General features: G+C 31.0%; 3 protein-coding genes and 2 non-coding genes across 5 annotated transcripts; all 5 read left to right on the top strand.

Annotated features, from left to right (window-relative positions):
* Nucleotides 1-1,663: 1,663 nt before the first annotated feature.
* LOC108324216 (50S ribosomal protein L15, chloroplastic) lies at nt 1,664-4,932 on the top strand. The gene is made up of 4 exons (XM_017557080.2): nt 1,664-1,790; nt 1,865-2,192; nt 3,093-3,244; nt 4,411-4,932. The coding sequence occupies exons 1-4, from the start codon at nt 1,731-1,733 to the stop codon at nt 4,627-4,629; spliced, it is 759 nt and encodes a 252-aa protein (XP_017412569.1). The 5' UTR covers nt 1,664-1,730; the 3' UTR covers nt 4,630-4,932.
* A 5,055-nt stretch (nt 4,933-9,987) lies between these two features.
* Nucleotides 9,988-11,854, top strand: LOC108324932 (uncharacterized). Its single transcript, XM_017557885.2, has 4 exons — nt 9,988-10,150; nt 10,650-10,846; nt 10,935-11,001; nt 11,144-11,854. The coding sequence occupies exons 2-4, from the start codon at nt 10,707-10,709 to the stop codon at nt 11,459-11,461; spliced, it is 525 nt and encodes a 174-aa protein (XP_017413374.1). The 5' UTR covers nt 9,988-10,150; nt 10,650-10,706; the 3' UTR covers nt 11,462-11,854.
* A 6,813-nt stretch (nt 11,855-18,667) lies between these two features.
* LOC108325040 (uncharacterized) lies at nt 18,668-19,397 on the top strand. The gene has a single exon (XM_017558025.2). It carries the CDS (start codon nt 18,806-18,808, stop codon nt 19,259-19,261), a length of 456 nt encoding a protein of 151 aa, XP_017413514.1. The 5' UTR covers nt 18,668-18,805; the 3' UTR covers nt 19,262-19,397.
* Nucleotides 19,398-27,191: 7,794 nt separating this feature from the next.
* TRNAC-GCA (transfer RNA cysteine (anticodon GCA)) lies at nt 27,192-27,263 on the top strand. Its single transcript has one exon. It is a non-coding gene; the product is annotated as a tRNA-Cys (tRNA).
* Nucleotides 27,264-27,389: 126 nt separating this feature from the next.
* On the top strand, nt 27,390-27,461 carry TRNAC-GCA (transfer RNA cysteine (anticodon GCA)). The gene has a single exon. It is a non-coding gene; the product is annotated as a tRNA-Cys (tRNA).

Raw genomic sequence — 27,461 nt, 5'->3', positions numbered from 1 at the left:
GTAGTTTTGAAAATAAAAAATATTTGATAAAGTGCAGAGAGTATGCCGTGTGGTGGTGGAAGGATAACTGTTGATAACTTTTGCATGTCCATTTTGCTATAATAAGTTGCCCGAACTTACAAAATTAGAAAAGCCCAATAACTTCAGGGCTTAAGAATTCAAGAGTTGATCAATGACTTACCTTACAAACAAATCAAGATGAAAAATATGGGTCCAAATTTTTCCGTTGTAAAATTTACCTATAAATTAAGGGCAGTTTCGTTTTGAACCCCTATAAATTTCTTGTCGCATCATCATAGAATTTTATATTTTAAATTATATTATTCCAAATGTAAAATTTATATGTTAAAATATATAATTTTGAAAATATGGATCTAAATTGTTTATTGTAAAATTGACAGATAAATTCAGCACAGTTTCTTCCTGAACCCCTATAAATTTCATCTTACACCGTCAGAAAAAATTTTATTTTCAATATAAATTGAAAATATGAATTTTTTATTTTAAAATATATAATTTCAAATTTATTTTTTATTTTAAAATATAAATTTAGTGTACAAATTTTTTTTATTTTGAAATGTATAATCTAAAATACAAAAACTATATTATGAATTTCTGAAATTATTTCGATAAAGTTGTATTTTAATTGTAACATTTTCATGATTAAGAAATAAAATCGCATTTTCAAACCCAATTTCATTAATAAATATTTATGAATATTTATTAATAAAAAACGTGCTTAACTCAATTTGTCCATTTCACAACCTTTTCAAAAATCAAACTATTTTTTATAAGTCTTAAAATTTATACTATTTTCGTAAAGAAAGAAAATTATTTTGACCAATTTTTTTAACCTTTATTTTTCACTCTTCCATCAAGAAAAACAATTTCAAATGAGTGAAATTTGTATCAACATACCAAAGCTCTTTCGTACAAAAAAAAAATAAAATTCGCCTATCAATATTTGTATTATCTTTTCGTCCATATAAATACAAGCAAAATTCCTTAATAATACTATTTGAAAAGTAGCATATTATTATTCCTTTATTAGTGATAAAAAAATTCAAATATAAACATACGATAAATATTTTATCTAATCTAGTGATATTCTTTATAATATCATAATTTTAATTGATGTTTAACTTTTCTTACACATTATAATTGCTTTTTTATTTTAAAAATAATAAATTGTTATAAAAATTTATGCTATCAACTCCTTTGTGGATGTGAATTTAGTTTTCCTTTAAAGGTACTACTTAGTTTTAATTAATGTTTAAGTAAATTATTTAAGCTTAATTAAATTTTAAATTCTGTATAAATTTATATATCTTTAGTTCAGTTTGTATTAAATTTCTGTGATATAATAAGTGTTAAATAATTGATGAAAATTAAATAATATGATGGACAAACAATAATCATATGGTCTCATCAGTGAAAATTTTCAACTTAAATAATATAAATTTTTTTTTGAGTATTTAACAGATAAAAAATTTGATAAAAATTCAATCTTAAATTTATCATGAATGTATTTATCATGAATGTGAAACTTAATTAATTAAGCCAATTATTTATCAAATCTGTTGAATAATTTCTGTACTATAGTGTTAGGCAAATGAATAAGTTGATTTTTTTTTTCTAATAAAAAGAGTAATTGAAAACTTATCCTATCCGTTATTTGAAGTTTGATAGTGCAGTTATCGTGTCATCTCTGGGAGTCCATCATCACAGAAATGGCCACTGCTTTTCTCATTCCACTCTCATGGTCACCGCAGCTGTCTACTCCTTTCAAGGTTTTTCATCTCCCTCCAAAAAAAGTAAGAATCTTCTTCGTCTCTATTTCTTCTCAACCATTTGGGCATTGCAGGGAACAGTGAAAACCTTAGTTGCAAAACCATGTGTGAAGATTCAGCGAGCAAGACCCATCGTTTTCGCAGGTTACAAGTCTACCTCTGCCCCGGTGGCAACGCCCCTGGTCGGCGTTCGGTTTCGGCTGGACAATTTGGGGCCCCAACCGGGTTCCAGGAAGAGGGCAAAGAGAAAGGGTAGAGGAATATCTGCAGGGCAAGGAGCAAGTTGTGGTTTTGGGATGAGGGGTCAGAAATCTCGATCTGGGCCTGGAGTTAGGAAGGGTTTCGAAGGTGGTCAGATGCCCCTTTATCGACGAATCCCCAAACTCAGAGGAATCGCAGGAGGTAATGCCCCCAATTAATTGGGGATTCTATCATTATCAGTAGCAACATGAAAAACATTACTTTTAAAACTGCAATTTTAGATCAGTGTTGCAATCCCTTGATGCAGATGAAAAAATTGTGACTGAATTATACCTTAGTTTACTTTTACTTGTGGGTATTGTTGTATGTTAGGCTCTAGTCCTGGTATTGTTATATGTAATTTTACTTAAACTCCATTACGATACCTTCATGACCAATGTCTTATTGCCCTTTTTTTTTCATTAAGTGACTTTTACAATTGAAGAAGTCAAAAGTTGTAGTGTAAACTGTTATATATTAGTGGGCAATTTGGTTACAAATTGTTGCTACATTGTATTTGGTTTGTCGTCAAGCTGTTATCCATCCTAGAGACGGGGTATATATATTGTGGGACTTCACACGATGAATTTCTCTAATATTTGAAGAAGCACTCGGAGGAAACAAGAGCCCGGAAATGGTGATTATTGTAGGAAGGGAATCGTTGCATTTTGGATGCGATCAATCTGTAGCATCTTAGTTTCCTTTCCTCAGATGTTGTTATTGTCAAACTTCTTTACTAATATGCCCCCTTTCATCTCAGATGTTGTTGTATGTTGAAACATATTGGCAACATGCTCTTTTGAACACACTATTAGCTGAAATTTATTATAAGTCACAGTATTGTGTCCGTCTCACTTATTTAATGTATATCATACATGATTATATATAGTTTCCAGTAAAGTTCACCAATAAATAGTAGAGGTTGTGTGGTTTTGCACTCTTGTATATTTCTTCTTTTTTTATTTCCTCTCTTAACTTGTTTAGTCAATGCTTGTGCATTTATCTCCTTCGGAACTATTCTTTTATGCCACTTTTTTTCTTTTCCTTTGTCCTATATATAAGGTATGCATGCGGGATTGCCCAAATATGTCCATGTAAATCTGAGAGACATAGAAGATGCTAAATTTAAGGAAGGGGAAGAGGTGTCTCTCGAGTCACTGAAGGCTAAAGGTGTGATTAACCCATCAGGAAGAGAAAGAAGACTTCCTTTGAAGGTACATATTACTTCTTGATTGAATGACATATAAATTTCTTCCTTAGCTGTCATCTTAAATCATACTTCTTCATGATCGTTTTCTGGATGTCTCGAGGTATTATGAATGATTAAATTTTTTAAAGTAAACGAGGATGCTAGTTTCCTAGCAGTAACACCAACTATCATGAAGGTCAATTCTTTAGAGTCCCCTGCTCTGCTGTGAAAGAAATTACTTTCGGTTAATTTTGTGATGTTCTTTCTTCCTAGTTTGTTATTTTAGTTTATCTGCACCTTTTGCCATGTATGATCTAACATATGATATTTAGGTGGATGTGTCAGTGGTTTGAAGCTGTAAATTCTTTGTTCCGAACACCAAAATTTACGTATACTGGTATCTATTCTGATTGTGAATCTTCTATTAGACCATTTCTTTTATCCATCATGGATAAATTAGCTTATGGTCAGTGGTTTTGTTTTTCAGATTGTCAGTACTCCCTTTAAAAACGTACTTTATGATGATTTTTCAAGCAATAACTACTTTGCCGCCTACAGCTCAGGAGGCAAATATTCAAAGTCATTTATTTATGTCCTTTTTCCATATCTTTATGCTATTCCTTTGTTTTTCGTACAATAAAAGGTCTTTTCCATATCTTTATTCCAGAGGCCAAATGCTAGTTTTTTCCATATCTTTATTCCAGAGGCCAAATGCTAGACTCATTATTCCGATGAAATATTCTTTGTGGGATAAGCAATGAGATGTAAAGACATGCCCATCAGTGTAGTAGTATCTTTAAATGATAATTTTTCTACCAAAAGAAAATTAATATTTAGGTAAATAAACTGCACTCTACATTGACATTTATTTCAATAAGCTTTTGAAATGGAATGATTCTTGAACTTGAGAGGATACTTACTTATATTTAATGGTTGAAACTTTAGTTCGCTCTGGCAAATGTTGTATACCTGGATCATCGTGCATCTGTGGATTAAATTTTACTGTATTCAATTTGTATAAATGCATCAGGAAATCTTTGCAAATAATTGGTTTCTTTACAACATTAAACCAGATAGTATTGTATGTTTAAGCTAGCCTTTTAATTCTATTTACCCATCCAATGCATCATCCGAACTCAGAAGGCCTTAACATTTGATCAAAACAAAATTAATTGTGCCTTTTGGTTTCAGATTTTGGGTGAAGGAGAACTGAGCAAGAAATTGACGCTAAAAGCCCGTGCCTTTTCCACAGCAGCGAAGGAGAAACTTGAGAGTGCTGGATGTTCTCTCACCTTGCTTCCTGGCCGCAAGAAATGGGTTAAGCCATCAGTTGCTAAAAACCTTGCTCGTGCTGAAGAATACTTTGCCAAGAAGCGCGCTGCAGCTGCCACCGAGGCAGCCTCTGCTTGAACTTGAACTACTTCTGTGTCATCACATTTTAGAAATCTTCAAGAGAGTTGCAGATTGATTTCTTTAGGAACTACCTCACATATTTGTCGTTCTTCAGAGTTCTCTCGGTTCATCAATCTGTTGTGTTACCTAAGGCATTAATTCATTCTTCTTTCTGCATTTAAATGTTTTCTAGTTCTGGTTCCAAACGATGTTTATTGTTGTATACCTTGTAACATTTTGTTCAACCATCACCAGAAACTGTTTTGGAAAAAAAGAAAGCGTAAGAAAATGTAAATTCTGGTTTGCCATTTTTTGTGGAAATCTCTTGCGTGTTTAGTTTTGTTATGAGGTGATCATAATAGTTGTAATTGGTGAAGACATTTTTTCTAGTTTGTTATTTCTGGTGTATACTGAAAATTCTTGGCTCTGCAAATGCTTCCATATACAGTTATATCCAACCCAACACGTTACGGAGCAACTACTTCCTTGACCATGGCATCTGGCAACAAAATGTCTTCCAAAACTAGATAACCTTCGACTTCCACATCCTCTCCTTTTTCCACTATCCTTTTTCTTTCTCTTGTGTGGCTTACACAAACAAAATCTTACAAGTTGTGAAATATGGTTGTTCACAATTGATGCTTTTGTTTCGTTTGGATGGTGTGAAAAAATAAATGGGAATGAAGAAAGAAAAAGCAAAAGAGTAGAAATTTCTAATAGTTGTATGTTTAATGAAAAAGAAAAGAAAAACAAGGATTTTTAATGTTTAAGATGACCTACAAAATTAATTTTATAAAAATCTTAATTGATTATGTGACATTTCAAACAAAAAATATTATATCTAAGCATATAATTAATTATGTTACAAAACTGTAGATTTATAATAAATAGGTCAAACTTTCAATGCCCATGCTTTGACAGGATAAACCTATGGTTCACAATCCTTTCATCACAAATGATCCTTAATAGCCGCTTCCAAGTTCAAATCTTTCCTATTATATCCTTTCTTTTCCATCCTTTTTCTTCTACCCTTTTATCTCAAACAAGCAAAGGCTACGTCTTTTTCTTAAAAGCTTTTCTCTTGGTTGTTTTACAGCTTTCATTGATTTTGCTTGTTAAACAAACAACGTAATCCTCTCATGATGGAAGACCCAGCATTTTTATTTTCTTTCATTATTGAAATCTGTAACAAAATGGTCAACAAAATTTAGCAATTTGATGTCAAATCATTGTTCGCTTACCCTATGTCCAGTGGATGTAAAGCACGTGAAAATAAACTATTATTGTTGACGCTAAGACACGCACTTAGTTTCTGTTTTTTTTATTTTATTTTACGAACTTGCTTACGTCAACAAAATGATTCTGTAATGCTAAGCATGGGCATCGTTTATAATGCTTCCCCATTAGTGTTGATTTTGGATCTATTCCTCTTAAAAGCCACTGCCAAAAGCAAAGGCAACACATGGTGGTTGTGTTGTGTGAACACCAACTTGATTTTGGGACCAACGCATGCCAATCCTTTCAAACCGAAACTGTCCTTTTCACCAGATCGTAAGCCTAACTTTGACACCCTCACCTGCTTTTAATATAATTAATAAGAAGATGTTGATGACAGAAGGTAAATCACGTCAAAGCGACTTTTCTTTTCAAAAAATTTAGTAAAACCATCATATCAAATAAACTTTGCCGATAATTAAGGTTTGAAATGAGAATAATTTGCAAAATCTGGACACAGTTCATAGAGAATATGATTGCACTTCTTTACTAGGATGGAGTATTCTGTTCTGTGTCCCACTGCTTTGGAAGAGTAGATGCAAGAAAAGATATGTCTTTCGGTTTGTCTACAATTATTTCCCTTCTTCATCAATATGTCTTCGTCTTCTTCTTCTTTAATAATATTTACAAGTTCTTTTTTTTTTGGTGACATGTCATTTGCCCATAAACTGAGATATCAGGATGAATTCGCTGACAAGATCCTAATCAAATTGCAACAACTGCGTTCATCCATTAACTGGATTTGTATTTTTTTGTAGATGGTGTCTTGGGGTCAGCTTGAGGGTCAAAATTCGAATGGCTAAAAGGTCACTGCGTCACCATATTTGCTTATCTTTATTCGAATTCTTTTCATAATCTTCGACTTATTTCGATATTTCTTTCTTCTTTCAAATTCTCACTATTCTCTCATCATCGGTCCATCCCTAACATTCTTTCGGTTCTTTGACTTTTACGCTGTGGGTGGATCTGAAAAGTAGATTTAAATGAATTTGAGAGAAAAATAGTGAATGTAGAAGAGTTATTTAAACTAAAAGAAAGATGGAGAGAAATGAAAAGATTGATAAATTAAAAATATATTTTAATGGATAAAAATAAAATATTATTATTTTATTCTTAGTTATAAAAATAATTTAAAAAAAAATATAATTAGTGTTAATTATATTAAAATGAATGTAAGTTATTATTAGTATTATTAAGTTTGAGGTTTTTAATAATAAAAAAAAGTGATCCATTTCTTAAAGATTAAAAAACTATCAATTCTTTAAAATACATAATGATTTGAGAATCTATTCTCACGACCAACACCTCACACAAAACACAACTCTGGCACCACAAAATCACTAACGACAACCATCAAGACAATTAAGACAATTGCACCACCACATTACCAATTCCATGCATAACATAACCTTATTTAAAAAATATATAAAAGACACTCTAGTAAAACCATGGTGAATCTCTTCAAATATTTTTATCTTGCGATGATTTTTTCTCTCTTAATTCGTAAATATTTTACCTCTAATCACTTTAAATATTCTAAAGTAAACACAATATTCGTTCGTCTTTTCTTCCATGTAAACAATAAATCTATCTAAACAACCACATTAGAATTTCTTTCGTACAAACATGCCCTCCCCATCTTTGAAAAGATTTCTATTGTCAAACAAATTTCTAAGAATAAGATTGAAATTAAACTATCGTAAATAAACATTTAAAAAGAATAATTCTTTAACCGTAATTCATTGGTGTGTACTTTTTAAAAAAAAATTGTGTAATAAAGTATGGTTATAACCAATACACTCACTAAAAACATAGTGAAAAGATAAAGATGGGAAGTCCACAAATTTTAAAATTAGAGAAGGTAAGAAGAATAAAATAAATAAATAAAACTATTTCTAGGTTCAGTTTTTTAAAACAAAAGAGTTCAAGAAATATTTAATCAACAACTTTATCAGTGAAATTTTAAGTGAAAACATCTTTAAGAGTACATAAATTTGTTAATAACAGACCTATCAAAAAACATTAATAACTCAAAAGATGAAAAAATTTACAAAACGAAAACATGATAGAATTTTAGAGAAAGCAAAACGGTTGACCTTCCGGGTCAAAATTATCAAGGGAGACTGACTTGTTGAAACATTATATCTTCGCTTGGTAGAAGTTTTCTTAACGACAGTCCTATTAAATAATTAAAAAATAACATATAATAAATGAATATATACAAAACGAAAATGTAATAATTATTTTAGTAATATTGACACCGACCTTAAAGATCCAAAGTAATGGAAAGATATATCAAGTGACATTAAACATGATTAGGGACTATTTTCTCTCCATATATTGAATTAGATGTTTGATCTCAAGATCATCGTACATAAAAAAACATTTAATTTTTTAAGAAAAACGTATTTTATTACTGCAATAATTTTGTCTTTGGCTTTTGAAAACTGAAAATATAAACTGAGACGGGTGTTTCTAGGCGGTACTCTGGAATTGGTGTCCATCTGGTTAGATCAGACGATAACGACTATTAGAAGCAATAGAAGAAAGACAGGACTAACAAAAATGTTAAAACAAATATATATATATATATATATATATATATATATATATATATATATATATATATATATATATATATATATATATATATATATATATATATATATATATATATATATATATATATATATATATATATATATATATATATATATATATATATATATATATATATATATATATATATATATATATATATATATATATATATATAAAAATAAATATAATGTATCGTACTCAGTGGAGTCTGAACTGTTAATAATCAGCACCGGTCTATCCACTTAGGTCAAAGATTGGATCGTAATTGAATCAGCGTTTAAGTTATTGTTGGACCAACCGTCCAGCAAATGATAAAATAATCAAAGAATATCTAATTAAAGATATTGATAAAGCAGGTTATAAACAACCAAACGGATTTTCAGGTAATCTGTTTATATTTTATTGGGTTTGTATCACCTCAGGATCCATGAGATAAATTATAAATACAAAGTGAGGACTGAAAAATCCACCCTTCATAACACCCAAACATTTAACAATGATAATCTTTCATTAAATACTCAACCAAGAGCCGAGGCTGTTTAAATCACTTGAGTCGGAATATCTTTTAGAGTATCTTTTACACGTACCACTTCCTGGAGCCTGAAGGCAACCGATCGGCCAAGACCGACGTGACCGAATGGTCCAAACTGAAGAAAGACGAGCGACTCAGACGATCCAAGTGTTCGAAGACGAAAAAGACACGTCAGCAAAGATTAGTTTTTCGATCTCATAAAATTCTACCGAAACATATATATATATATATATAATAATTGATCTTATAAAAATAAATAATTACATAAGGGAAAGATAGATGTGACTTGATTTTTAAGGTAGATAACGGGAAATTAATTAAAATAAGTTATTTGAATAGGTATGAAAGAGGAGGTTATAGGAAATAAGAGTTAGAAAGGTTAAAGAGAAAGTGAAAGCTGCAAAAGCATTTAAAGAGAGATAATAACTGGTTTTAGCCATGTAAGAAAGAAGAGAGAAAACAGAAATAAGTTTGAAAAACATAGTTAGAGAGAAAGATTTATTTATTTATTTTGATTAATGTTGATTGATGTAGTCTTAATCCAGTGGCAAGAGAAGGATTAAAGTGAAATAAAAATTAGTGAATGGTAGGAGCGGACCTTGAAAGTACGAATTTGCCGACCTTGGGTCCTAGAAGGTGGAGAGGGCGCCACGTGTAGGGAGGAGGTTAAACGTTGCGCGTTGCACAATGCTACACCATACAAGACTCATTCTCATTCCCAAGGGATGGGTTGATATTTAAGATATTTTCACATCATAGTATCATATTTAATATTTTAACATGATAAATTATACATAATTCATGGATGCGCATAAAATTTTGATTTTACTGTAGAAGAAAGAGAGTTTGAGGGTGCCAATATCGATGTGATTTATCGCGGGAGGCACCGCCCGCATGAATTAACCATACAATATTAGAATAAAAATCTACCTTAAATAAATTATATATATATATATAAAAGATAAATATAAAGGAAGTGTGGTTGCAACCCATACTTCCATCTTCTTCATCCCTCACCCTCACTTTTCTCTGTCCCCTTCTCTCACCAACTTCTTCTTTCAATTCAATTCCTTCTCTTTTCTTCACAACCTCTGTACAGTTAGTTAATCAAACCCTCACCTTACCTCACAGGTACTGCTTCTACTATCACTACTCTCTTAGATCTCTTTGCTCCCAAACGTTAACCTTCTTCTCTCCTTATCATTTTTTTAATATTTGTAATTCCTGTTCTTCAAATTCAAATTTAATTTAATTATCGTAAACCGGCACTTTCCTTTTCTAGATCTCGCTCGATTTATGTTGTATCAATTCATATACGGTTTTTTATTTGCATACTCGAATTTTGTATTGTTTTTGTTAGATCTGTAGGTGAGGTGTATAGCTATGGTAGAGCTAGGTGATTGAGATTTCAGAAACTCTACGCGTGATTATAATTTATTTTTGTTGTTTCCTTTTTCTATTTTACTAGATCTCAACCTTCAGTTGTTGGTATAGTTACATGTGCTCGTAGGATCTCGTTTAATATATTACAGAATTTGGTTTGACAGGCTTGATTTGTTTATTGCTTTCGGTTTTTGAGTTTTCGTTTGATGGCCTCTTCTAATTATTTTCTCCTTTGCTACGTCTGTAGGTGTGGAGCAGGTTTTAGTTGTTAATTAAATACGTAGATAAAAATCGAAGGACGAAGATGAAGCAGTTTGCCATCCAAAACGCGGTCGTTCCATCCCACGATGAGATTAGCGTGGTTTGCCCCAAGCCCCGCCGCCTCGGCCTCTTCAACTTTCCCGTCAACGATCACCCTGCTAGAAACTTCCGATGGCATCTCAGGTATAACTTCTTTCCTTTCTTCTCCTTATTGTATTTCAAAGTATTATTTCTATTATTACTAAACTTTGCATCCTTTGTTTCTCTGCAGTTGCCAGGTCGAACCATGTGATTCAAGCTCCTCTGGTTCAAATCCTCTGGACAACATACTCACAAAGGTAGATATTTTTTTTAATGTTTTTTTTTGTTATTATTTTGTTTTCTCTTCTGTTGTGAGTCGTGTGGTTTAGGTTAATTTATTTATTAGTGATGAAGGTTGTGCTCAGATTTAATTGATTTTGTTTGTTGATGGTTTTCCAGGATGGTGATTTTGATGTAGAGCACTCTTGGCCTGTGGCAGCCTCCTCGCCACCTTTTTTCTGCGGGTCGCCGCCTAGCAGAGCAACTAACCCTTTGATTCAGGATGCTCGATTTGGAGATGAGACTTTTTCTCCGCTCTCACCGCAGTCGTGGGTGGTGGTTCCGACTGCATCAGGTCTCCCACCATCTCCCTCATCCTCAGCAAGGAAGGGAGGCTGTGTTCGAGCTAATTTTGGTGACAATCCTGCCGTGAGAATTGAGGGATTTGATTGCCTTGATAGGGATAGGCGAAATTGCAGCATCCCTGCCCTGGCATAGATCCTCTTCTCATACCACACAAGTTTTAATATTAGATTCAATTCAAAACATAACCGAGACTTCATACAACACGCACGGACAAAAGTAATTTTTGGATCTTTGAGTCTAGAGGAAGAGATAAATTTTATCTTGATTGTAAATATGTTCAGTTGATAACGCGTAAATGTCAACTGGGTCTATTATCTTGTATCCAAATAAAATAGAGGACTGATTTGGGATTGCAGGTGTGCTTAGATACCATTCTCTTCCTTTGTAAGTAGAAGTCTATACGAGAATGGTAAACTTCATTTTGATTTTCTTTTATGGGTCTTCAAATTGTAACTACTAGCAGCTAAGATCGAAAATTTGTACAAAATGCTTTATATGAGAATGTTCAGATGTTTTTGTAATGAAGTTGACTGTGTCCTAAAGATAATATTATTCAATTAAAATTACGCCTCTCTGACTTTGCTTATGCTCTACGCCATGGATTAAAGAGTGTGAAAGAATTAAAGAGAAATAGAATTGGGGATGGGGGATTGTCAAAGTAAAAAAAGGGCTTCTTTGTGCCGGTCACATTTGTCTAATTTGCTATTTATTGTTGTCCCGTTCCCAAAACTGTTTGGAATCTATTGTCCTTGTTTTCAACGCAACCGTTTATTTCTTGATTGAGAGCAGGGTGAGGAATTGTATTAACTAGGTGCAGTGATTAATATGCATCTGGAAAGATTACCACATACTTGCACTTTAATAAAATAGGGTTCAGTATCCATTTATCTTTATTCTCTCTCTCAATTATATTTTTACTAATGTTTTATATAAATGGGATTTTAGTTTAATGGTTGAGATCATGTTCTTTAAAAAAAGAAAGAAAAAGACTGCGTGATCCTATTCAATACTCATAAGAAATGTTTCTTCTTCTATATGTTAAGTTTACTTTGGTTTCCACAAGTAGTTTTTGTCAAAGTTTTTGTGATAATGAGTGATGAGCATATTTATTTATCCTAATTATTTTGTAACTTTTTTGTAATTTTTGTGCTTATTCATTAATATATTAAATTAATAAGAAATGAGTATATAGTCTTGTAAAATTGCATAAAGAAAATTATTTGTTTCAATCTAGTATCTATATTTGTGACTCACTATAGAGTCATTTCTACAAGTTTGATGGTTGACATACTTATCTTCTAACAGCTTTTTCCAATTAGGATATGAAACGTTTTATTTTAATTGAAGTGCAAGTGATAGGTGGATATTGCTGATTTTATACGGTGCAGATATTAATTTTATTTTGATGAATAAACTTGTTTCATTTTTAAGAAAATGAGTCTACGTTATGTTTGGATTAATCTAAATTAATACCCAGCAGTTCTGAATGAAAGTTTCCGGTTCAAAGTTGAACACGACATCCATCAGTTGTCAAATGTATGAATTTTAAAAAATAAATACAAGCTTCTCCATACCCAAGCCCAGGCTCATTGCCATACAATGCATCATAACCAGATATTATTAACTATCCTAAGGTTGAAGTTATTGGTTATTACTTGAGAGTATGAATCCATATATAAATATTTAAATATATGAAGTTTTGTGAGATAATATTCTATTATTGATTTTTTTTTTCATTGCGGTAAATACATATGAAAGTGATATTAACTTATGAAAGGTTTTAATAAATAAGCAAACTAACATAGGAAACAAATTATTCCATTGCTACTCCTTTAGGCTGGAGTTTGAAGATTTATGATTGGGTTATTCCATAAGTCATTGAGTCGTTATTAGAAGCATTGTTATCATTATCATAATACTTAAAATTATCAATTTCAGATTTTCTGCTAAATATTTTAGTGTTGTTCTCGGTAGTGTGTTTTAAAATATATTATTTTTTTATATATTAACAAAATTTAATATGTTTTGAAAGTAAATTAAAAAAAAAATCCAATTTCAAAATTATCGTCATGTTTTTACCTATTTATAATAGTAATGGTGATTCAAGTTTCAAAAAATTACTTCCATTATTATTATTATTAAAATTGTTATGATTTTCTGTGAAATAATATTTTATCCTTAAATTTTACCAAAATCAGTAGTATATATAAAAATTTCAAGTATCATAAAATTTGTAATCAATGTACATCAATATATTTAAATATAACACAAAAAATTCAGTACAAAATTCAATTTTGAAATTATCATCTTGTTTTTACCCTGTTTATAATGGTAGTGGTGATTCATGAGCAGGTTGTCAAGAAAATTTCTTCCATCATCATCATTATTATTATTATTATTAAAATTGTTATAATTTTCAGTGAAATGATATTTTATTCTTAAGTATCATAAATAGTAAACCTAATAATATATAAGAAACAAATAAATTATTATAGAAATGTATCACGGTAATAAATTATCTTAAAATATTATAATCTAAAAAAATCAGAATAATTATAAAAATATTCTAGTAACAAAATAAGATTAATATCTCCACCATCTCATACCTTATTGAGAAAGTTTATTCTAAACAGAAAACTCATTTTCTTATTATTGACAATCTTGCAGTCCAAAATCCTTTTTAAGAAAGCCAAATCTAAAAGAATCATCATTTTTGTTTGCAAGAGAAAGAGCTCAAGCAAGCTACTTTTTTTCCTCCTCGAAGAAACTTAATTTTTAAATTCACAGTTCTTAATTTGGATTTGGTAAAACTGATAAATAAAAGAGGTAGCTTTGCAGGAACTAGACATACTCATTGACGTATCATCATCACCTTTGTGGCTAGCTGTGATTGAATCACACTACATCCTATTATGTATTATGTTAACAGAGACAACATTTATCAAAAATTTATTTGATTTTCTAAAACCAAAATAATTTTTTTTCGTTTCGCTGTGTGTAATAAAGAATTGAAAATAACATTGTTGATCGAAAAAGATGGTTATCTAATCAGACAAAACGCTAAACAATGGAAGTAACTATCGCCGAATTTATGCTTTCGGGTATCTTTGGGATGCGCTCTCACTAATCACCTATCTATTTCTGGTATGAAAAATTAAATTTTAGGAAAAGCATTTTAATTAATTAATGAGGGGTTGAAAATTTGTACGTCTTAATCTGTATAATAAATTAAAAAAAAATTATTTTAAGAACTAATATTTTTAACGGCTAACGAAATTAAAGATTTTAACCGCTAGGGTGTCAAATAGAATATTTGGTTTGAGTGAAAAACGGTTTTTGAACTAGTGACAACGCGGGTAAGATTTCTTAAATAAGATGGTACTGTTGGGCCCACTCTGAAGAAAATTCGTACATAATGGGCCGAAACTGAATAAGGTTTCCGTGAAGAGAAGCCCACAATCTGACAATGGTTGTTCGGTCCAACAGAGATTCATTAGAAGCGTCACTTTCTGTCTGAAGGGTTTTGTGTGTAATAACTCTGGCCCACTTACTGTTCCATGAATTCATGCCTCTGAGGAACAGAGAGCACTATGATCTGTCAGGGCATATGAATCTTGTGATCACAGATAGCATGTATGATTACAACTTTGATACTGTATTCTCACCGTTCAACAACCATAGAGGCATTTCCATTTAATTTCTTAAGGGTTTGTGTCTGTATCCAACTTTCCTCATTTATGGTGTTTCACTTATATCATGGTGCCACCATGGTATAATAATGCTACTGTATATCATCATTACTGCTCGCTCTGTTCCACTTAACACTCATAATTTCCAATCCAAAAAGGACAATCATCAAGAATGTTAGGTACTTACTAAAAGGAAATAGCCTAATTCAATTTTTAATTGTTTAATATTTAATTTCCAATAATTTAAAATGTTTAATGATTTCTTAGTACTAGATATTTAATGAAAAATATTCGTTACAAAATTTATAAGAATACCCTTACGTCTCTAAATCAGTGATAGATTTTGACGTGACATAAAAATCAAGATCTTTTGGTTAAGTAATTTGAGATATGCCAAATTATTTTTATTCGTATGAATAACAAAAAATAAAAATAATATAATGACTAATTTTAGTAATTAAAAATAATTATAATGAAAATTTTTTAAATTGAAAATTTATTGATAATTAAAATATTTTTATATAAAAAAATATATTATAATTAATTTCTAAATTAGTAACAATTAAAATCTAAACTAGTCAACTTACATTAGTTATGAAGAGTTTTATAATAAAGACATTAGTTTCTAAATATATTTTTAGTCACTAAAATTTATCATTATTTAATAATTTTTTTAATGAAAGAGTATTAAATTCAAAAAACCTAAAACATAATATAAATTATTTTTTCTAAAATTTTAAATTTGAGAAATACTTTGTAATTAGTTAAAATTTGTCATTCTTAAATAACTATTTGTTAAATAGTTAGTTAAAATTATATATATATGACTTTTTCGAAGAAATAAATTTGATTTAATTTTTCCTTATCAATTATTGTTAAACAATAAGAGAAAAGTAAGCAGAGGAGAAGTTGCAATGAAAAGGAGAGCATTAAGTGTAGGAATTGCAAACAATGTCCAAAATCTATGGAATTGCTTCCTTCGATTCCACCATCCTTACAGCTGTATAATACTTTAACATAAATCTACCTATGAGCTTACTGTGCATGCATGTCGCCCGCCATCATCGTTGAAAATATTCATTATACTATAAAATAAAAACACACGTCAGAGATTAGTTCAAAGTTTATAATATATCCCACGTGCATGGTAAGTTTTTTATTTTATTCTTTAGGAATTTAAAATTAAAAAGTATATATTTTTCACAGAACAATACTTTTTTGTCTAAAGTTTTCACAAAATATTCGTGAAGAAATGTCAGAATCTAACTTTTAAAATAAACGAAAATGATAGAAAAATTATTTAAACATTTTTATCAAGCAATGGAATTTTGTTCGTTCTTATAAATTATATATTTTTTTCTATACAAAACAAAAAACATTTGCTTTTGAATCGTTAGTTTAAAGTTAGTTAGTGAAGAGGAAAGGAAGAGACCAAAGAGGAGAAAAAGGGTAGATGGTTAAAAAGAAATTATGAAACATTATAATTTTGTTCTTTCTTTTTAACATATAAATGAATTGACAAAAAATAAAATTATATTAAAAAATAAATTAAACAATTGAAAGGTTAATTTTGACTTAATATTTTTTAACTAAACCATATTTGTTTCAATGACTGTAAGTAATTTATTAATTAATGGTATGATAAAATATGGAGGGGGGGAAGATGAGAATCCATTAGGTGAATAATGATGGAAGGTTTGTGCATGGTTGACCCACCGAAATGAGAGAAGTTAAATATAGTTGTAAGATATTAAGAATAGAAAGAGTGGAAAAGGGTGGATCCACTTTCCAGCTGCTTTATGAGATTATTTGGAAAATGGCCCACAATTGAATTTGGCCTTTATGCCGACAGTGGAGAAAAGAGAGCATGCATGCAACAGTTGAAGCTGTAGACTAGGCCTCCCCTTGCACTGCTACCTATACCACACTTCACCTACTAAAATACTATTATTGCTATCTTTTTATTTTAGGATCATATCATTACATACTTTTTTTTTTACAATATTTTGATATAACATATCTTTTATAAAAATGTTCTAAAAAAAAAATCTGTGTGTTGAGATATTTTATTTTGTTTTTATATTTATTTATTTCTCAAAAAATTCAATTCCATTGATGCTGCTTCTTCCCACTCTGCATTAATCATAGATACTCTCTGTTATGGCCACATCTTTTCAGATTTTCATCCATTTTTATCTACTATTTAATACTATCTTGATTTCTTTTAATTTCTCTTATTTTCTTTGTGTTAACCATTTTAGCATATTTTCAGGTTAACTAGATATTTTGTCTGAGATACTTATCACTAGAGTTGGTGAATTTTTTTATAAAAATAACAGCTATAAAAATCATATAAACTCTTTAAAGATTAAAAATAGATTATTTCCATATTAGGAAAATAGTGATAACAATAGAAAAAGCGGGAGATCCTTGTTTAGACATTTAAAGTTGAAAAACAAATTATTCGCAGTGATTTATTACCCTTTTTTTTCAGGATCCTAAGTGATATATTTATTGGAAAATAAAAATATTTTATAAGTAACATAACTGTTTTTGTTTTAATGTGTGTGAAAAAAATTAAGCTGCACTTATTACGAGACAGAGAAAATACAAAACGTTTCAGACCTTAACGTGTTCTATAATAAGTTAGTAATCCTACCAATTAAGTAGAGTAAATGGATGTATTAAATTATTAATAGTAATTTTCTTTAAAAAGTTAGTATGAATTCCTGATTTTATTTGTCTTATCTTCGTTACTTAATTAATTGCTTATATTACAGTACAGTTTTTTTTGTATCAGAGATAAGAGTATTTTTTAAGTAACCTTTTCAATTTTAAATACTTAAAGTCATACTTTAGGCGTTAGAGTATCCTCTTTTTCAGAATTGTTTAAGTTTGTTTACTGAAATTAAGAAATTTAATGCAATTTTAGACGAATGACTTACTTGATCTCTTTGAATTTTTAATATACATTTCTGTGCTATTATATTTTGTTCTCCAGTTATTTAAATTTGTTTTCCCTAAAATTGATCAAATTAATAGTATAATTAAAAAAGGTTATCTTAAAATTAAAAATAACGGAAAAGAAAACAAGTAGTATATGTAATAATAACGGTGATGGTTTATGGAAACTTGAAACTTCCATCCCAACAAGATTTACCTTCCCGAGAAAGAAAAATTGACAGCACTCCTTCGATTTCTTGCAAGTTTTAACAAAGTATCTTTAGAAAAGGGAAAAGAGAAAAATTTAACGAAAGAGAGAGGCAAGTTGCAACAACTTGCAACAGCCTCATGTGGATGTATGATTCCAACACGATTCATTAGGCAAATAGTGATAACCGTAAAAATAAATAAAAAAAATAGAAGCGCTGGTTGATAAAAAAAAGAAATAGGGACCTCATTTTCACCGAAAAATTCATTGCACTAGGCCTACGCCTACCTATGAAACAAATGGACCAGATCAAGAGTTTGACTTGCTTCTAACTTACTTACGGCACTTGGTACTTGACCCCTACGTTGTCTAAAAGGTGGGATTTTTTTTTGTCGTTATGTTCCAAAATTAGAGCAAAAGGATGGTGCCGGTAACCCAAATGAATATGCATTTCATGACCAAAAAAAAATCCATGGTACTGCTCACATCACATCACACCACCACAACTTGATTACAAAATTGTCCACACTCTAGATTTCCATAACTGCTGCCACCGAATGTAACCCCCCCTCTATAAATACCACCTATTTCGTTTCGCTTTTCCATCGCTTGACTCCTTCTAATTTCCCTACCAACATGAAGAGGCAGAGAGGTGTGACTGTGAACGCTGTTGTTATGCCCATGAACAATCCTCCCATTGTTGAAGATGTCACGGCAACGGGGAAGAAGAAAGTGAAGAAAGAGGGTGAGCAGAAGGTGGGGAAGAGTGTGGTGGAGGACGAGGAGAGAAAGGAAAGTTCTAGAGACATGGTGGCTGGGTTCTTGCAGCAGCAGCAGCAACAAGGAGCAAGAGACGGTGGCATGATGGGTTGGAATTGGGAGGAGAATAATCAGAATATCCCTTGGTTGAGAGGTGTGGTTGATGAGCAAATGTCGTGGGGTTCCACCTGGGTCCCTGCTTGGGACATGGACTTCCTGGGGGGTGATGCTTTCACTGACCTCTACAATGATGTTGTTTGGGATGATGACATCTGGAATCTCAACAATCAAATCCCAATTCCCCTCGATAGAAAGAGGTTTGATTGGGGGTAGAGATTGTAGTAAACAACACTGTTTCTCAAGCCTCATCGTCTTTGTGTTTCCCTTAGTTAGGGATGGAATTTCAGTGCTTTCTTTCAATTATATGTTCAATTCTCTCCCTATAATGCTAATTTGGCTGATCAAGGTTTGTGACCGCCTACTGTAAATTTTTCTATTTGAGTTTGTACATATTCTTATTCGCAAAATCTTGTAACTGGGTGATGATTTCCAGATAATTAGTGGGAAATGAAAAAGTTCCCCAAATCTGATATGAATACGGAAAAACGTTCACGAATATTGCTGCCATCGGTTCCAATCATAGTACGCGTGAGCAGATGTGAAATATCGGAAAGTATGTCAAAATGTTTCAGCAGAATATTTGGTATTCCACTTAGAAAATCTTGGCGTGTATGTGGGATAATAGGAAGTTACAAAAAGCATTAAAATTTGGAAATCGGATCCCCATCACACGAAGAATGTGGAAATGGGAAACCCCGGCATTTCTACTAGAGAAAACTCAGCTACAAGACGGTTGTTTTTTGTTGGTTCAGATTGTCCTGTCTGGCTTCTCAACAAGATTAATGTCCGATTGCTCTCTCTGTCTCGGTGTTATTGTTTACTGTTCGGTGGTCAATTTGGTAAAAGCAACAATGTTCTTTGTTGTAAAGGTGCATGCGTCCAAATCCTATGCTGGCTCTTGAAAGAGCATAATACTGTAACGAAGAATATCTATCTCTAGCAGTAAACGAATCTCTAGGCCTGTCAAATCCTGGAAATGCTACTGGATGGAGTCAGACAACATGACCCTTGTTTTAGACGTGTAGGGGAGAAACTTAGCTTGAGACATTATTCCTTTCCTTATCTTTGAGAATCTTATCTTTAACACACGATCTCGTGATTTTATTACGCTAAAAACCGTACTTCTGATTTTTTAAGTATTGTTGACGGAAGAGACCAGTAAGGAAATTTGTTGAAGTTGGAACAATCCAATTTTCTGGTTTATTTACTGAGTTTTGCTAATTTTGTGGGACAAGCCAAAGTTATGTCAGTTTGTCATTTCTATGGTCGACATATTTCACTGCAGGAAAAAATGTCATTTCCTACCAAACCAGTTAATAAGCATGCCAGTGATCACGAATCTAACTTTTCAGAAATAGCCTTTTCTTAAGTGGAATCCAATGAATGAAACAAACATCAAGAAGAGAGCTACAGGACAAAACATTAGCGTACTCTGTCTAATTTTCTGTGATTTCAAATGTGTATATGCATATCAAATCACTAACCAAGCTATTCAATTTCTTTAGCTAATGGATGATAAAGGGAGGGGTGACAGAGGTAGAAGGTAAAGAAGAACTTTCAAAATTCTAGTTACCAGCTGCGACCACACGTGACATAGGTGGCAAAATAAACAAGTTTTAGAATTAAATATAGAATAAAAATTTCAAGCTCCTCGATATTCTGATAATGGTTCAGGACTTCAATGTGGTGTGAATGCGAAATTGTCAACGTTTAGTGCCCTGTTTCTTTGGGCAGTCTAGGGTGAGTGTGAAACATCTGGCAGTTGATTTCATATTCTGACACCAGGTATACATTATTCTAACGTAATTGATAACTTGACATGATCCTGTTTTGACATAGAAGGTGAAAAAGCAGTTATATTGAAAATGTTCTTCAGATCAAATCATGGAAGGAGTATTGGTTTTGCAAGCTGCAGCTGATCGCATAATGTTTGTTGTTGTAGCAAAGGTTCCTAATTGAGGCACTGAAAGGAGTTTGTAGCCTTATCATCAAGCACTAGTTGTAGTTCCATGTGGGAAGGGTCAGTGTCTTATCTAATGTGTTGAATGGGAACATGAATGCGACTATAATTGTTGGTTTATTCTTATGTGTTCTCACTTGTTGAGCCTTCATTCTCAGATGCCGAGGATTGGTCGGAAGCCTCGTATTTGACAGAAACTCAATTATGAAACAAGTCACCACTGACGAGACAATGATTGGATCAACCACCCTTCTGTTTATAACACGTCGTGGGAAAGTGATAGGTACAAGAATACAATAACCAACCAACAATTTGATGGGTTAATTTTTTTTTGCCTCGAAATCTTTCCACCGTATCTGGCAAAAGCCAAGCGAACACTTCACTCACAAGCTAAATTCAAGGCCACAACTATTTGTCGGCAGAGATAGCCATGCAACTGGATCAACTTCTTTAGGAACTATTCACTCACGCCGTTTTAATTACTAGGCAAGTAGTTGGATGCGTAAGGTCCACGAAACTTTAATATATGGACTTCGTTAGCACACGTTTCTAAAGGTTTGCATTTTGAGTGTGAAATTTCAAATGGCATAACTACATCTAGAATCTAATTAAGATTAACTCGAATCGCCCATTATTCTGTGATTACTAGTTGACTTAATCAGAACATCGTGCATGGCACTTAACACTCATATTTCTTACTCCATCATAGAGAATTTTATCCAACATACTTTTCTTAAGATTTTATTTTTTTGTTTCAGTGAAAACAAGGTTGATGTTAAAGAAAATAATGGTAGTTTGATTGTCTTACTGTTTCTTTTTCTCCGTCTGCAAATAAACCAGTGGTGGTCTAATACATATTCCTTGATTAATAGTCCTGCAATAGCAATAACTTGTACTTCTGTTGTTGTTGATAATATGGACTTCTTTTTCATTTGAACTCAAAAGATTTCAGATCCTACTTATGAATAGTATTTCTGTGTACTTGTCAATATCTTCAATTGGACCTGTCACTATCAGAAAATCCATGAAAGTTATTTTCTTGCAATCTTTCGTACTTGACTCCATAATTTGCAATGCCTTGGAAAATCTCAGACAAATCTTTTAGTAGCTTTAAAATTCTCCTCATGAGCACAATTTCGGTATTTGGTAAGCGCCGAACAGTAGCACTGATAAGGATTTGTTACAAATTCAATATGAGTAAGAAGTCTTGAAAATAATAACAAATAAAAAAAATAATATATAAGTAAATATTAAGACTTATAAAATGATTATTTTAAGATTTTGGATTAAAAGAAATATTTCATCTTTTAAATGTGTTTGTTCAAGATTAGTTGATACATAATCTTTATCGATATAATTAAACTTTTTATTCTAAAAAGTATGAGTATAGTTGAAATCAAAGAGTTAAGAATGTTTTTTATATATTATATAAATTTTCATATAAAATTATTTCTTTATTGTCTTTAAACAATGATAATGATTTTTTTATTTAATGTTTTATACCTATCTTTATTTATTTATATATTAATAAAATAATTCTCGGAAGAAAAAGTGTTCCGGATTTTCCCAAAAAGTATATTCCTCTAAGTCAAGCTTCGAAAGTGTTCTTATAAGGCTTTCTTCCATAAACTTTTGAACCTTTTCGTAGAAGACATTCTATTTTGTTCACAATAACTTCTTCTTATGCCATATTATTTAAGAAGATAACTTTTGCTGGTATTCTTTTTATATTAAATTAGGGATATGTTAATTTATGATTTTCGAAATATACAGTTATCCACAATAATATTTTATCAACTCGTATAGATTTTAATTTAAACACAGGAATTTTATATGTAATAATTTATGAAAAAAATCTAAACTAATATTTTTTAATTTTTTTAAAATAATAAATACGTTTCATGTGTAAATAATAGTAATTTTAACATAACACTACTTTTAATCTTGTGTCTACGATGTTTATTTGTGTATTTTTTTTATGTCGGTAAATATATATTATACTAAAAGATATATATTATATTAGTAAGTTGTGTGTCAAATAAAAAATATCAATCAAAACAAACAATGAAATTGTGTTAGTTATATGAGTAAATTATTATTTTAACATATGAAAACTTTTGTGATTTAATATATTTAAGTATTAAATTTAATTTCTTACTTTAAAATATATGTTTAAACCTATTAATATTATTATTGTATAAATTAAATTATTAGATATAATTGACGTTTTAGATATTGGTTTAAAAATTTTAAATTTCATAAACTAAATACATATGTCAAATTTAAAATGTATTTATTTACAGTTGATTATTTTGCCTATATAAAAATTACGACTGATTTCATCAAATTTTGAATGTGGTTAATAAAGCAATATCAGGGATACTTTTTCATGGTAAGGGTTGAAATTATGTAAACACTGGACCTACAAAATTTCAAAGACTTTGCAAACATTAATATTTGTTTCTTTCTAAAATGTTTGTAGTTCCAAACTGTGCGCCTTACTTATGGGTGCTTAAAAACTTCTTCCTGCACCCCAGTGTTTTCTTCCTCCACTTCCAATTTTTTTCTTAATTTCCATTTTGCCTCTGAAATTATATATATTTATTAAATATTTTAATTCATTTGCATTTTCTTCTCTACTCCTACAACCAACCGAAACCCCTTTCACTGTTCGTGTGTTCGCCGACCAAAACACTTTCACATCCTTTCACCGAGTAAGGTTTTGAAATGGAGGTCACCAGACCTTGGCCAACGAAGACAATGGAAGTGCAGGTGAACGGGGATATCTTTTCCTGCTTCAGTGGATGTGTCTTCCAAGCTGTTGGAAGTCTCACATCGATCTAACAAAAGCTTCAATGGTAAAGGAAAATGAAATCAGAGAAAATGATGGAAGATGAAATCAGAACAGCGAAAATAGGAGGTGCGGGGGCTGCTGGGTATAGGAGGTGCGGTGCTGAAGTAGACAGCAAGGTAAGGTTTTTCTCTGCTCAAAGTCAAATGTTAATTTGGCCATTTTGAAAACATTTGGGGTGTAGAATGAAAATTATGGAGTGCAGGAAGAAGCCCCGTGATTAGAGGTTGCATTCAATATAAATTGTATGGGCTTTTGAAGGATTTATAACGGGCCAGCACAAAGCCAGGTTGTAAATGGACGGGGTCAGGGGTGAGTTCATCACTTTATTGCATTAATAAAGAACAAAGTTTTATTTAATTTTTAAATGTGTTATCCTTCTTCTTTAATTAAATTTTATTTCATTTATTTGTAATGTTAAAATTGTCATTTCAAAGGTCATCCACAAAACAAGATACATAAATATATCATAAATAATTGCTTAACTTGTCTAGCCTTCCTTAAAGAGAAATCAGTAATGATAACATTAACATAAGTGAACAAATATTATAATTTCTATAAAATTTTAAAGCAACAAAGAATCTTTTATTGTTTAATTTTAAAAATATTGCTTTCGTCTTTTAATAAAAAACTTACTTTGTTCTATGTTGATAATAGTGAATGATATTTTTTATTGATTTAGAAAAATTAAGTGTATAAAAGTATAAAAAGTTATAATTTATAAGTAGTTAATTGAGTAATTAAATGATAGAAAAATAATTTTTTGGTGTATTTTATCTTTTTATTATATTTACTGCTATTAATTAACTTTTTAGCCTTTATTATTTATAAAAATTATTGAATTAGTAATAAAAATCTATGTCATTCTAAAAATTAGACTTCAAATAATTAATTTTATAAAACTAACTTGTAAAATAATATTTACATCTATTTATATAATAAATTTTAAATATATATTTAATTTACGTAGAATTTAATCACTAAGTGTAAAGTCAAATATATTTAATTTTCCTTTGAACTAACAAGCATAATACAGTGCAAATAACCATATAGAAATCAACATTTTTTTTTCTTTTTACAATGATACCCGCTCTTTTTTCTTTCTTTTTTTCCTTTTGTAGATTTTAGCTTTTTATTTTTATTGCTAGTGCGGGCAACAATAAATGGCGATATTGAGAAAAGTTCGTTACAATATTGTGAATATCCCAGAATATGATGTGTTTATGACTGTAAAATGTGGCCTGTTGTAGCAGTAAATAGAACTATAATGCGTAATTTAATACTTAAGAAGATAAGGTTTTGTAATGAAATAGTGTTATGGAAGATGAAAGATATCCTTTTTGTAGAGCAACCAGCAAGTGAAGACGTCTTATCAGTTCATGATTTCCATAAAACGGTGGGGAATAGAAAGAGGGTAAATTCCAAGGAGAAAAAGGCAAAAACGTACGTAGAAAAAGCTAAAAAACCATGAACTTTACATTCATTAGTTTCTGCCTGAAATTGCAGGGCAGCGTTCAGATTTCATATATCTCGACTTGATCGTACTGAGATATTTAATGGTTAGGGTGATAATTTGGTTAATTAAGCATAAAGACAGTAACAAGTGATTGAGAATGGGAAGGAAGGATCTAGGGTTGGTTAGGGTTCGTACGTTTGTGTCAGTTAAATAGTGTTGTTGCTGTGCAAACATCAGACACTAAAAGTCAAGATGGTGTGCTTAGTCTAATCTCATTCTCAATCGGAAGTGACGCATCCTTTTTTTTCTGCTCTACCTGCACCTTCTGTTCCTCTTCTCTTTATCATCTCCATTCACTCACCATTTTTGGCTACCTCTCACTTATAACTCAAGTTTTGTTTCCCATTATAGATATATTTCTTCATTTTAAATGTAAACAATGTAACATAAGAATGATGTAGTAGAGTAATGATAATAAACACACTCCATTAATACAGCAAAGAAGCGAGTGATTGGTGAGAGAGAGAGAGACAAGAACATGAACATGGTAGACGGATTTCATTATCGAAGCCTGAGCACTGGTGCAGTAATAAATTGTGGGTCCCTTGCCTGCGTAGAATTGGGTCTTATATGATTACTATGATTACCGAGTGTTGTACTGTAGCTGCGGTTTTTTTCTTTTGTTACTAAAAGCAGTGATCTTATATGCTTGTGTGGTGCACCTCTCTCGACGTCTGCCAAATCTTAATACAGAAATCGATCCCTATCATGTCAGAAATATCCAGTGATCATTTATTTGGGTCGTATCAAATATTTATATATATATTTTATAAATAAGAATTAAGGTCGTCCTCATCAAAACGCAAACAGAACAACAAAAATTTCATATTTTAAGGATTCGGTTTTTGGAATAGTCATAATAGCAAGTGTTAAATAAGGGTTTATGTTAAAATAAATAATTAATATGATTTTGTATTTGTTTACAGTTTAAGAATAGAAATTAAATATAATTTAAATATTTCCTTTTTCATTCTTTAAAATATTTTTAGAAATAAAATTATAAACGAATATCCAAAACATGTATATTTGGACAAGGGAGGCAAAGTTTGTCGTTGTGGTGTGGGCAATGTGGAAAAAAGAAAACGAAAAACTGTGGGAAGGGAAGACTGACGTGCTACGCATGGGAACCTATATTTTATTTGACTGAAATCATGGTAGAGCAAAACTTTATACTACTTTCCTCCCCAAGTATACAATTCATAAGCATATATGAATTGATATAACTTATAGCATGTATTCAATTATTACTAATAAAAAAAGTATAATGAAATATTGTTTATTTTAAAATAGTGCAAACTCAGTAAATTTAATTTGCTTTATAAAAATAATAAATTTAGTGATTGGATGAATGCAATTCGTGTCCCGTTAAAATCTGATTGTGAATATTGTTATTGATTTACAAATTTTGTTGATCATCGATGTATAATTTAGGTGTGGGATATTGTTTGAAATTCGAAATGTTATAACTCAATTTCCAAGTCATCTAATAATTTGTATGTATTAAAAATACGATATCTTGTTACGCACGTCAACCCTCGACACAGACAAACAGTGTGTCGCGATTCGCGGTCCAGTTTCCTCGCCTCTCTACCCCGTTTTCCTTCTGCCGTTGTCTCTCCTTTTCTTTGCGTTTTTTCTTTTTTTGCATCTTTCTCATAATTATCTCAATCTTTTCTTTTTCATTTAATTCATATTCTGCAACTTTATCTTTAATTCGTATTCTATAATTATAGATTATCTTGATGAATAATTTTGAAATCCGTATAAATGTAATAAATATTTATTAAGAAGAATAAAATAATTTAGTCCCATCGAAGGGTCCATAGCTCAGTGGTAGAGCATTTGACTGCAGATCAAGAGGTCACCGGTTCGAACCCGGTTGGGCCCTTTGTTTTTAATTTAATGGTTTCATTTTCATTGTTTTGATAAATGTAATTAGTGACCTCCAGAAGCAGAATAATAATAAACTTATAAAATAAACTTCTTTAGTTAAATTTTTTAAGTAACACAGAAGGGGTCCATAGCTCAGTGGTAGAGCATTTGACTGCAGATCAAGAGGTCACCGGTTCGAACCCGGTTGGGCCCT

This window comes from Vigna angularis, chromosome 3 (assembly GCF_016808095.1).
Source record: "Vigna angularis cultivar LongXiaoDou No.4 chromosome 3, ASM1680809v1, whole genome shotgun sequence".
NCBI lineage: Eukaryota > Viridiplantae > Streptophyta > Magnoliopsida > Fabales > Fabaceae > Vigna > Vigna angularis.
The sequence above is the reverse complement of the archived record's forward strand: the minus strand, read 5'-3'. Positions and strand labels throughout refer to the sequence as shown.

What these genes read in the sequence shown, in the direction of transcription:
- LOC108325040 (XM_017558025.2), top strand. Translation starts at nt 18,806, where the DNA reads ATGAAGAGGCAGAGAGGTGTGACTGTGAACGCTGTTGTTATGCCCATG.
- LOC108324932 (XM_017557885.2), top strand. Translation starts at nt 10,707, where the DNA reads ATGAAGCAGTTTGCCATCCAAAACGCGGTCGTTCCATCCCACGATGAG. An exon ending in AACTTCCGATGGCATCTCAG is followed by an intron (nt 10,847 to 10,934) that starts GTATAACTTCTT and finishes GTTTCTCTGCAG; the next exon opens with TTGCCAGGTCGAACCATGTG. An exon ending in TGGACAACATACTCACAAAG is followed by an intron (nt 11,002 to 11,143) that starts GTAGATATTTTT and finishes ATGGTTTTCCAG; the next exon opens with GATGGTGATTTTGATGTAGA.
- LOC108324216 (XM_017557080.2), top strand. Translation starts at nt 1,731, where the DNA reads ATGGCCACTGCTTTTCTCATTCCACTCTCATGGTCACCGCAGCTGTCT. An exon ending in AGCTGTCTACTCCTTTCAAG is followed by an intron (nt 1,791 to 1,864) that starts GTTTTTCATCTC and finishes TGGGCATTGCAG; the next exon opens with GGAACAGTGAAAACCTTAGT. An exon ending in ACTCAGAGGAATCGCAGGAG is followed by an intron (nt 2,193 to 3,092) that starts GTAATGCCCCCA and finishes CCTATATATAAG; the next exon opens with GTATGCATGCGGGATTGCCC.